The 11505-nt window shown below is 37.3% G+C and overlaps 3 protein-coding genes across 3 annotated transcripts in view; all 3 read right to left on the minus strand.

Annotated features, from left to right (window-relative positions):
• The window catches only part of LOC144659493 (meiosis-specific protein MEI4-like), a 221261-nt gene that overhangs the window by 163938 nt on the left and 45818 nt on the right, over positions 1–11505 (minus strand). The gene's annotated exons all lie outside the window — the stretch shown is intronic.
• On the minus strand, positions 749–1342 carry LOC144659242 (uncharacterized). The gene has a single exon (XM_078519672.1). It carries the CDS (start codon positions 1340–1342, stop codon positions 749–751), a length of 594 nt encoding a protein of 197 aa, XP_078375798.1.
• On the minus strand, positions 4248–6942 carry LOC144660398 (uncharacterized). Its single transcript, XM_078521012.1, has 2 exons — positions 6926–6942; positions 4248–6852 (listed from the first exon to the last, which is right to left on the minus strand). The coding sequence occupies exon 2, from the start codon at positions 6723–6725 to the stop codon at positions 4749–4751; it is 1977 nt and encodes a 658-aa protein (XP_078377138.1). The 5' UTR covers positions 6726–6852; positions 6926–6942; the 3' UTR covers positions 4248–4748.

Genomic DNA, 11505 nt, shown 5'->3' on the forward strand with positions numbered 1-11505 from the left:
TCGAAAATTTGATCATAGTGGCACTTTAATAATTTCTCAAAATTCGAGTATTTGTTGATATTAATTCGGTCCGCAAGTGTGTTCTCTTTAGCGAGGCTCGTTACATTAATTGACGCGAGAACCTTTAACGTTTCCGGCAGCTGTCGTTGTGCAGTTGTTTCCTTTGATATTGGTCATTCGCTTTCCGGTAACTTAAGAAAGTCGGGTCCTTTCTGCCAGTTACTGTCGAGATTTATGTCAGTTGGTTTTTTACCACGCGTTAACCAATCAGCAATGTTGTATTTACCTTCGGTCCAGTACCAGTCTTTCGTGTTGGTTCCTTCTTGGATCTCTCCCACCCGCACTGCTGCGAAGGTATTAAATCCATAGGATTCCTTTTGGATCATGGAGTGAACGATTTGAGAGTCAGTGATGTGATAACATTTCTCGAAACGGTACCTGCATTGTTCGGTAATTGTGGTTTTTAATCTTTTATTTAATACTGCTGCACAGAGCTCTATTCGGTCGATTGATAGTTTCTTGGAAGGTGTGAGGCGGTTTTTGGACAAGATAAGATTGGTTTCGTGGTCTCCATTAGAAAGTGTCCATCTAGCATAAGCACATGCGCCATATGCATCATTAGATCCGTCGCAGAATATTACGAGGATTGGATTTCCCGTTACTTCTTAAGTTAGTGCATCGATTGACTTGAATTTTTTCCATCTCGCTTAGATCCTGGAAGAAGTTATTCCAGTTTTGGTGATCGTCTTCAATCCAATTTTGGGTTGTGAATCCATAATCGTCTCATAAGAATCTTTGCCCTGACAATCAGAGGACTCGCTAATCCGAGTGGATCATAAACACTGTTGACTTGTGATAGAATTAGCCTCTTCGTTAGTGTCTTGGGATTTTTAGTAGTCGTTCCTTGATTTGGTTTAGGGTGTCGTTTCTTGCTTTGGGGTGTGACATTTAGCTTGACTTTGAAGCAGAAATTATCCGTAATTGGATTCCATACAACACCTAGTACTTTCTCGTGTGCTGTTTTTATGTCCGTTGGTATAATGTCCTGGTCTGGAGCAATATTGTCATATGAATATATCCATTCCTTTATCTTGAAGTTTCCGTTACTCAAAATGGTTTCCATTTCTTTCGTGAGTTTTTTGGCAGTTTCAACATTGTCAACGCTATTAATGATGTCATCCATGTATGTATTGTTTATGAGTAGATTTGATGCTTGTGGGTATTTGTCTTTAGCCATCTCTGCTGTCTTTCGCAGTGCAACAGTTGCTATAGTGCCAGAAGGTTTATCTCCAAAGGAAACTCTTTGAATAACATACCTGTCCGGTTCTCTAGTTACATCCATATTCCTCCAGAGGAAGCGGTGTGTGTGTTGTTCTATCACTCCTGTTCTGACTGTGTGATACATTTTTTTTTTTTTTTTTTTTTTTTTTCCACATATTTTTTGCCATTGTTTTGCAAACAGAAAATTTTACAATTTTACAGACTTATATACAAATTTGCGGTGCATATATACCAATGACACCGTTACAATATACCTATGTACTATCTTATCTATTTACCATTATCTTACTCGTAAGAACTTATGATTTAGCTATTATTACTTATATATAAATGCCATCTAGTCTGAAATTTGCTCTGCATATTATTTTTTACTGCTATATACTTCTCAGTTCTATATTTTAGATCAACTAGTTCTTTAAATACATCAATATTTGGGATTTTTGAATGTTTCCGACTCAACCAGATATGCAATTTTGCTAGAATTAAAAAATAATTCAACAAATCACTTTTTTCTATTTTCCCAATGAACACGTCTTTTAGCGTAAGTTCCTCCTGTTGGCCTGTTAATACAAACCAGAAATTTTTAAAGTGTTCCCAAAAGAGATGTGTCAAAGAGCAGTGGTAGAATAAATGATATACTGTTTCTGACTCATTTTTACAAAATGTACAAGTATCATTTGGAACATAACCGATTTTTGCTAACCGCGTATTAGTGAATGTAATATCATTTAACAGTTTAAATTGAAAACTTCTAACAAAGGTTTCCAAAAAAATAGACTTTAAATTAAGAAAAGCCTTTGACACAGTTGTATCATCTAATCCAAAATCTTCTTTAAGTTTATTAAAACCCCTCGATACCGTTGCCCTTTTTGAGAGTAGCAGTTCATAGAATTGCTTACTTTTACAAGTTACTGGGTCAAGTAGCTTTTCATTAAAATGAAATGTTAGTGAATCTATTTCACTTTCATTTCCATCTAAGGCTTTTAAGTGGGTGGGAATTGCACATCGAATCCCTGACCACGCTAAAAAATTTGTGTGTCTCAACCCTTCATTTTTTGCCCTATTATATGATTCCACGTTATCCTTATTAAATTGCATCTGGTTGGTTAGAATGATTCCAGCTTTAACGTAATTGTCAAAATATATACTCTTACCATCTATTTTAATTAGCTTATTGTTCCAGATTATACGTTCAGATATAAGAGGCCTGGTAGAGGAATCATTTCTAAAGTCAGCCCACCATTGGAGAAATTCGCTATAGAAAGGGCATTGAAAGTTGTAATCGTTAACATCATAATTACATCTCAATAGAAAAGTGCCACCGTAACTGTCAAGCATTTGATTAATATAAGCTTTCCATGGTGCAGAGCCCTCAGAAAATATTCAACCAAGCCAGGCTAATCTTAAAGATTTAATTGAAGTTTCTACATCTATCAGCCCTAGCCCTCCAAATTTAATGTCATTAATTGTTGCTGCTCGTGCTATTTTGTCAGGCCCATTCCATAGGAAGTTATATATAATAGTGTTAATCTGCTTGATGAAATCTTGTGGAGTTGGGAGAACTGAGAATACATATATCATCTTCGAAAGCAAAAAGGATTTAATTATTGTAACTTTTCCAAGCAGTGAGAGACCTCTGCAACGCCATAACCGCGTGTGCAACTTAATATCTTTTAGTTTTTCATAAAAGTTTTTCTGCAATTGTTCAGTTTCGTTATAAGTAAAAACTATTCCAAGTGCCTTCACTGTATTTACCCATTTAAGTCCCAAAGGTGCCGCTGTATTATTTCGACAAGAGCCAATCCACATAGCTTCAGTTTTGGTATAATTGACCTTTAAACCGGAACAAGTTTCAAATTGATCAAGCAAATTGAAGGTTCGTTGTACACAATCAAGATTTGGCACAAACACAGTGAGGTCGTCAGCATATTGTACGAATTTAAATTCCTCTCGCCCTATTTTAAGTCCTTGAATTTCTGTTTTACTTCGGATCGCAGTAGCTAAAAATTTCAGCTGCAATAATAAAGAGATATGGTGATAATGGGTCGCCCTGCCTGACTCCTCTCTGTACGTCGAAGTAAGATGTGCACATCCCATTATTTATCACACAGCTAGATATATTTTTATAAAATGTTTCTACCCATCCTTTAAAACTAGGTCCAAAACCAAACACGTCTAAGCACTTTAACATGAATTCCCAATCGATGCTATCAAATGCCTTTTCGAAGTCAATAAAAAGTAATATACCTGGTATATTTTGTTTCTTTGTATAGTCCATAATATCTATAATTGATCTTGCTGCTTCGCCAATGAACCTACCCTTTACATAACCGGTCTGATTACAGTGAATTATTTCCGGTAGGACTTTAATAACTCTAGCTGCAATTACTTTAGATGCAATTTTCGCGTCTACATTAGTCAATGATAATGTCCAGTTTTCAAGATAGTTTCTTTCTTTTCCTTTCTTTTCAATAAGTGTTATAACAGCTTGTTTCTGTGAGTGAGACATTTCCTTTTTGTAAAAAGCCTCATTAAATGAATCAACCATAAATTTGCCTAATAAAGGCCAGAATGCTTTATAAAATTCTATTGGAATTCCATCGTTTCCGGGCGTTTTACCCGTGTGAAAAGAGCCTAATATATTTTCGCATTCCTGAAGAGTTATTTCTCCCTCACAGTGATACATTTTCTTGATGTCGCCAATGAATGCTGTTTCATTCTCTCTAAATCTGATGAGGATTCCAAGAAGGCTGTTTAAAAGGTCGGGTCCTTTAGCCCAGTATTCGTTTAGCACATGACCCATGTAGTTGGCACTGCTGTTAAAGACAATTCTCACTGGTGTAGATTTGGAATCTGGCTTTAACACTTCGTGATGTGAGATGTAGTGCGCAGGTCCTTTGTATTTTTGTAATTTTCTTGTGTAAGTTTGCGAGCGACATCTCTATCTATCATGTCCTGTATCTGTTGTTGATAGATTTCAGCGTGTGTCTTGTTTTTAGAAAGTCGTTTTTCGGTTGATATAAGCATGCCGAATGCTGCTCTTTTGTTATCTGGGAGATCAAAAGGGTCTCTGATCCAAGGGTATTCTGCCGTTCATAATTTTTCTTTTGTGTTATAGCTCAAATTTTTCTAAATTAATGTTAATTCCTTTTCTTCTTTGATTGTGTATGCGGTGCTTCCGAGTGAGCATTTACCGCACTTACATCCACCGCAACGAGGCATACATTGTATTCCGAGATTCTCCATGTTGTAGAAATCTTCGATTCTTGCCATCTTGACATGATGGGCGTGTATGGTTCCAATGAACGACTTCTCGTTGATTCCTTTCAGAACTGGATGTGTTCCACCTACGCATCGTCCCAAATGATTTCTCAATAAAAGTAGATGCCCAGAACTTTGTTCCTTTGAGGGGTGGAAGTCTGCGTATTCATAGCCTATTAAGGCATCAACTTCTCCGGTGGGCCTTGTTAGTTCTTCTTCGGATACGTCTTTGAATAGTTTCGAGATCCCTTTATATTGACTGCTGGAATAGGGGAGGTTATCTTGTCGATTCCGTAAACGTCGAATACGACTGTTTTGCCCTGCTTGTCAATAAGTGGAAGCTTGTACTTAAAGGTGTCCACATTTTCATTTTCTCCGCCAACTTTAATAATTGACAGCTGAGTTTTGATACCCTTAAGGTTTTCCGCCCTTGCTTTTGCGTTTGTGATAAAACATAATGACGCTCCCGTGTCCCACAAGACGTTTGCAAATCCATTCTTTGTAGGTATCCTTTGTATTTGGAGTAAGCACGTTTCAATTTCGTTGTTATTGCATACACTTGCAGAACCGCTTGCGGAAGCGATGACGGTTGGCAATCCTTCGTCCCGTTCTTCTTCGTGTAGTGTTTTGTGGTGAAACCTTTTGCAATCGTTAACGCCACAGGGTTTCTTGCTGGTACACTCTTGAATTCTGTGACCCCGTCTTAAGCAGGACCAGCATGCTCCTCTTTCCTTTGATGTGTCAAGCTTTTCCTGTACTGGCTTTGAGAGATAAAGTCTGCATTCATTAGTCCAGTGATTGGCACCTTCATGGTATAGGCATTTGGTTCTCTTATAGCGTGACGAACTTTGTCCTTCTGGGATGGCGACTTTGTCATTCTTTTTCTCTAGGTTATGAAGAGAGCCCCTTAGTGGGAGGCTGCTGCTGGAGCGTAGCTCTGCATTTTCGTATTCTATTGCTTGTTTTTGTTCAAGGAGAAATCTTAACAGACTTGGAAACTTGTCTCTTTTATCGACGGGACTGTGTTCGGAGCTTACCAGTTTCGCCCACTCTCTTTTCACATCATTTGGCAGCTTTCTTTCTATTATGCTCACCGAACTGGTTGTAGTTATTTCTTTCTCTAAACCTAACCTTTTCAAGTCTCTGTAATCGTCGTCGATGACGTTGATGAGTTCGACGAATTTTTTACTTTCGCCTTCTCTGATAGGTCTCATGTTCTGAATTGCACACATTATGACGTCAGCGACTTTTGCAGGATCGCCGTATTTTTCGTCCAGTCTCTTCCACATTGCATCAATATCGTCGTCGACGCTTTGCACGGTGTCGGCGGGCTCTTTTCCCAGACATGATCGGAGAACATATGGGGCGTTATCAGATTTAATTGACGGCATGACTTGTTTTTCAAAGTCTGTTTTAAATTGTGGGTAATTTCTTACATTTCCGTGAAATGACGGCATTTTGATTTTTTCGAGTTGTAGCGGATGGCCTTTGTCTTTCGCGTTGTTATCGTCTGTTTTAGCAGAGATGAACGCTTCGATACGGCCACTGATCTCTTGATGGCGCGCGTGCATGTTTCGAATCCATTCGATTTCCTTTTCGATGTTTTCGTAGTCAAGTAGCTCGAGCATTGTGTTATGTACTGCTTTACAGTCTGCGAGCGCGATATCTAAATCTCTTTCGGTTCTGCGCAAAGCTTCCGGAGTATTTATGTCCTTATTTTGTGATTCCATTGCGTCGTGTGCGTGTTCAACTAAGATGTTAAATATGGTCCTCATGGACTTCTTTTTTATACTGAATTGTTCCAATAGTCGCCTTAGTTTTTCTTGTTCATATCTCATTGATTCTTGCTTGTGGAATTCTTCCACTCGTTTCTGCTCGTGCAAGGTTAGGTCGTTGACGTACTGCGCGTGAGCAGTCGCTGCTTCTTCGTACAGTTCTTGTAATTCATTTATCCATGCTTCATTCTGCACTATTTCGTCTTCGGTTAAGTGTATCATGTAAATGTCATGCTTACCTTCGACAATATTCCAAGCTTCGTGTAAGTCCGCAAAGGTTCTTTTGACCGCCTCCATACCTTTGTTATCCTGGATGGACTTCAAGAATTCATTGCGTTTCCTTGTGAATCGTGACTTGGCTGAGGTCCTAATTCTCTTTGCTTCTTCTTTTTTCGCTTCTGCTGCCATTCTTGGAGGATTCTCACGGATTTCGAATGTATCGTTTTGTGATGTATTTTATTCAACCATCAGTTTCAAACTACACACCCTTGTTACATCTTCTTGGATTATGTTGCGAGTGTTACGTGTTCGAAATCTAGTGAAATATATCAGCGATTAGTTTAGATAAAGTGAAATAAGTTACAATGTTTAGAAAGAGAGATATTTACCCGATGGTTGTCTCCATTGTTTGCTGTTTCTCGTTATGGCCTAATTACTGTTAACTAGTCATTGTTACGTTTTCGTGCGTAGATTCTTTAATTAATTCAGAGCCAATTATCTCATTAATAGAGAGCGAAACATATGCAGTCATGACGTTTCAAAAGAATGTACGAGAGAGTCGTTACGTTTTTGACTTCCGTTTAGGAATTCTTTGTTCCAAAAATCCTATGTCCCCAGAGCCCTCCGTTTTCTCGTGCCAAGTCGGCTAAGAGAAACGAAAGGGCTATGGGGACGAGAATGTGTTGCGTTCTGCTGCAGTGATCAGAAACAGCAAAGTGCTTGGATCTCATTTTTTTTCTATTTGCATTCGCAGTGTACTGCCTGCGCTTTGCCGAAACATATTGTTGTGGCGTCTATCGTTTTCTTGCAGTTTGAAATTTCACTTAATGGCGACATGACGTAAAATGGGTTCGATTCCCGTCGGGGACTCAGAATTTTTCTTTGTACCATGTAGAACATCTTATCTTTATTATTTATTACCGAGCTTAAAATTTACCATCTTTATTATTTACTACAAAACTTGATGAATTCGACATTGCTGATCCTAGCAGTATGCAGGACGCGTGTCACATATCAACCTAGTAAAATGGCCCAGCTCACAACGAGTAGCTCAGTTGGTTAGAGCGCCCAACCGGTATTCTGGGAGGCCATGGGTTCGATTCCCGTCGGGGACTCAGAATTTTTCTTTGTCCCATGCTCGTGTCATGTAGAACATCTTATCTTTATAATGAAGTTCTTGTTTCCTAGAACTTTTTATAGCTTCAAAGCGATTGATGTCATCATCATTATCATTATTAGAGAACCTGTGCAGTTGTCTTAATTTAGTATGTGTGACTGTTGGTGTCATGAGCCCGTCAATACAATTCGAAACAAATAAATAAAATAATTAAAAAAGACTATAAAATATTCGCTGTCACCAAAAAAGTAGAATTTGATCTTTTCACTTTTTTGCGCAAATCTTCCTTGTTTTGCAGACAGCTAGGCCCAGGTTGTTCAAAGGATTTTTAACGATATCCACCGAACAGTCACTATTCCCACCCCACTACCCCTTGGGTAGTGTAGTTCGTTTTTTTCAACACTCACCTACTGGATAGCGATTCATCAATTGACCAATCAAGTGTACCCAATGTATGTTCGTTGAAATTTGTTATTGGCAGGCTGAACACCTGAGACTCAAAGTATAGACTCGCTCACTGTTTAATAGTATATCTCAGTCCACTAGTAATTTCTACCAAAAGTATATGTTTTCAAATTATTTAAGCATGGGCAGTTGTGTTGGTAACTTAGACACGTGTGCGACCGAATATCCGAAATTTTAGGACATCCTTACTGACTGCGATTAGAGCTTCTCGATCCGGCAACCAAGTGACCAAGGAAACGTGAGCTCTGGGAAATAGACGGCTTACAGCTGGAGATGATACAATGTCAATAAGAAAAGAGATTTTGAGCTTTAGAAAGGATTATTTAGCTTATTTAATTTATAAACATGTTTCACATATTCTACGAGATTCAGGAAAAAGTCATCAATGAAAGCCTTAAAGTTTGTTTTTCATTACTTATATATCATTTATATTACGCTTTTTGAAAAATGTCTTATCGTAGGAAAGTCGTCCTTTTTGCTAATTCATGTTCTGTACGGTGATATTTTTCCTTTAAAACACCTCCATACTTCAATATTTTAAACAAAATATGTTGGTTCTGTTGTGATCTAAGTCTCTCTTGTCGATAATCCTGTAGTCACTTGTCCAATAATCCCTTGGAAGGATTGCCTTCGGGAATTTTCAGTACAATTAGCTGGCTGAGATTTCTGTAAGTAATAAGCTTTCTCGGAAAATTGAACGTCGCCTAGCAATAGAGAGGATGAATTACTGATTTAAACGAAATATACCAAAATTGCAGTCAGGAGTTGACATAAATGCTCTTTATAAATTCTGACGCTGACTTATTTGAGCGTAAAACAACGCTCATAATAAACTTTTTTCAAGACGTTTCGACCGAGAACCTTCGATCTCCTTCGGTTGTTAACATGGCAGAAAAAGCAACGGCTTTTTTAACGGTTACACATTTGTACGTGTTGAAAAAAGCCGTTGTTTTTTATGCCATGTTAACAACCGAAGAAGACCGAAGGTTCTCGGTCGAAACGTCTTGAAAAAAAGTTTATTATGAGCGTTGTTTTACGCTCAAATAAGTCAGCGTCAGAATTTATAAAGAGCATTCATTACTGATTTGTTTAAATGTTATGTATTAAGTATTGCTGCAAATTTTGATGAGTGATATATCTGAGGCAATTAGGTCTGCATCGCATGCATGTGTAAGCTTATCAGTTTAAGCAAACATTGCTTAGTATGAAATAGCCTCAAAAGTATCATCATCTTTTTGTGTGTAGGTCCGAATGAGAGTAATTACAAAAAGCTGTCGTTGGACAGAACACAAACGTACTAGCAACAAGAAATGAAGATGTCAACAATCATATCTCTGAACACCTGGACTTACAAACCAAGAATCGACTGTGACTCTTGAATTCTTAACCTTAGTAGAAATTATTTTCAATAACTATAGAAAGATAAAAAGCTGGCACAGAAACTTTGAACAAACGCCTCTCAACAGATGTCAACAGCTACAGGAATTTTACAGACGACCTATTCACGACTTAAACAAAACCGACGAGCGGGCTTCAAACAAAACGGCTTAATTTGACTAACAAAGGACGGATCAAAACTGACCAATAACTATTGACAAATTTTACACGAGTCTTTCGGCAAATAGCATCCCGTCTAAACTGACCAGTCAGCTTCAACGGACCTGACTTTTAACATCATCGACCGAAAACAACTTTTCAGTTGACTGTAAAGATGACTTTCCTGATCGACTTGGCGAAAATTCAGTCACCAACAACAGCATTTTTCCTAACTACTCTCACCAGGACTTAACACGATCTTATCATTACTTTTCGAGAATGCTTTGCATAGATGACGAATATCAAGCAATATTTCAGTGATAGTATTGTTCATTGTTAGTTGCTCTGACGTATAGTGATTTTAATGTCTTATCGTAGTAAGTCACTTACCATTAACAAGAAAAAAAAATTATAGGTTTTTGTCCGATATCCACTTGCAATCTGTGCCACAGGGGATTTTTAAAAACCATGCACTTTTAAAATCATTGTAAGTATAAAGGTTTGTTCATCCATAAATTAAAATAACGAGGCTGACTAATATATATTTTAGTATTTGGCTGGCTGTTTTGTATCCACTTCTTTAATTAGACTTTATGTGAAGCACATAATTGCCTCAGGCCAAGAGAAAATTGGTTATAATTTCCCTTAACTTCGTCTCAGTAAAACAGCCACTAGGCTTACCAAATATCACCAAGATTTGTTGCTATTAAATTAGAAATTCTGATGGATTCCCTCCATCATCCGAATAGGGTTAACTACGTAGTAATTTTAGGAAAAACTTATATTTGTACCTGTAGGCGAAAAGGAATTAAACCTAACTTTAAACACTTTTGAACAAAATTTTAGAACTTATACATGAAACAGAAAAGTACATTGTTTTTAATACACATAAAATCAGTTGGTTCCACAAAATTGGAAAGTATTTGAGGAAACTCTCTAAAACAAGCAATTTAAAGTAATTACTTTTTACTTTTGAGTCATTTAAAGGATCTACTTAATTATTTCATATTCTTTCGTTTTCTTTTCTTTTACCTTATCTTCTCCTCTGTAAATTGTAAAAATAAAAATTATTTCTTAGATAAGTAATGTGTTGATTATCAATAAAAATGAAAAAAAATATTCTCGTGGCTGAGCAAAACATCTCACGCCGCCAGAACGAAAAAATACAACTGATAAACCGAAAAAATGTGCATGAAGGACTGAAATGAATAACATTTCATGCGACGCAAAATAATGAAGTGAACGAACAAACAAAAGCACGGAGAAACAAATGTCTATTAACAACACCCCACATAACATGGGGGAAACAATGAACACTTATACAAACTGTGCGTGGAATATCCCATACCCCAAAGACCATTGTTGTGCTCGCGCGAGAAGAGCCAAAACCTGAGAAAACCTTGCCACATTCTGAGGAGCATGTGGAACTTGACATTCTGGAGCCAACGATGATTCAAATGTTTCTTGTTGTTCGTGAAGACAAAGTGTACCTATGTTGCTTGGCTGCAAGCTCGAGCGGCCTGACTGATAGTTGAGTCTCTTGTAGTCGCTTAGGAAAGACCGCTGTAAATAGATAACATTATAATTATTATTATTATTATTATTATTATTATTATTATTATTATTATTATTATTATTATTATTATTATTATTATTATGTTCTCACTTAATGTTTGCTTAAAGTCCTTCGGACCGAGATCAAACCGTGGTCCTGGGGCACTAAAGGGTAGCCAGTTTTTAGCTTGATAACACCCTCCTCAAAATATGACCTGTACCCAGCAAGGTTATATTTTGTAGTTGACTGATGCTTATTTATTATTATTATTATTATGATTATTATTATTACTATTA

Source organism: Oculina patagonica, chromosome 7, assembly GCF_052425735.1.
Source record: "Oculina patagonica isolate OP01 chromosome 7, crgOcupat, whole genome shotgun sequence".
In the NCBI taxonomy this organism is placed as follows: Eukaryota; Metazoa; Cnidaria; class Anthozoa; order Scleractinia; family Oculinidae; genus Oculina; species Oculina patagonica.

What these genes read in the sequence shown, in the direction of transcription:
- LOC144660398 (XM_078521012.1), bottom strand. Translation starts at nt 6,725, where the DNA reads ATGGCAGCAGAAGCGAAAAAAGAAGAAGCAAAGAGAATTAGGACCTCA.
- LOC144659242 (XM_078519672.1), bottom strand. Translation starts at nt 1,342, where the DNA reads ATGGATGTAACTAGAGAACCGGACAGGTATGTTATTCAAAGAGTTTCC.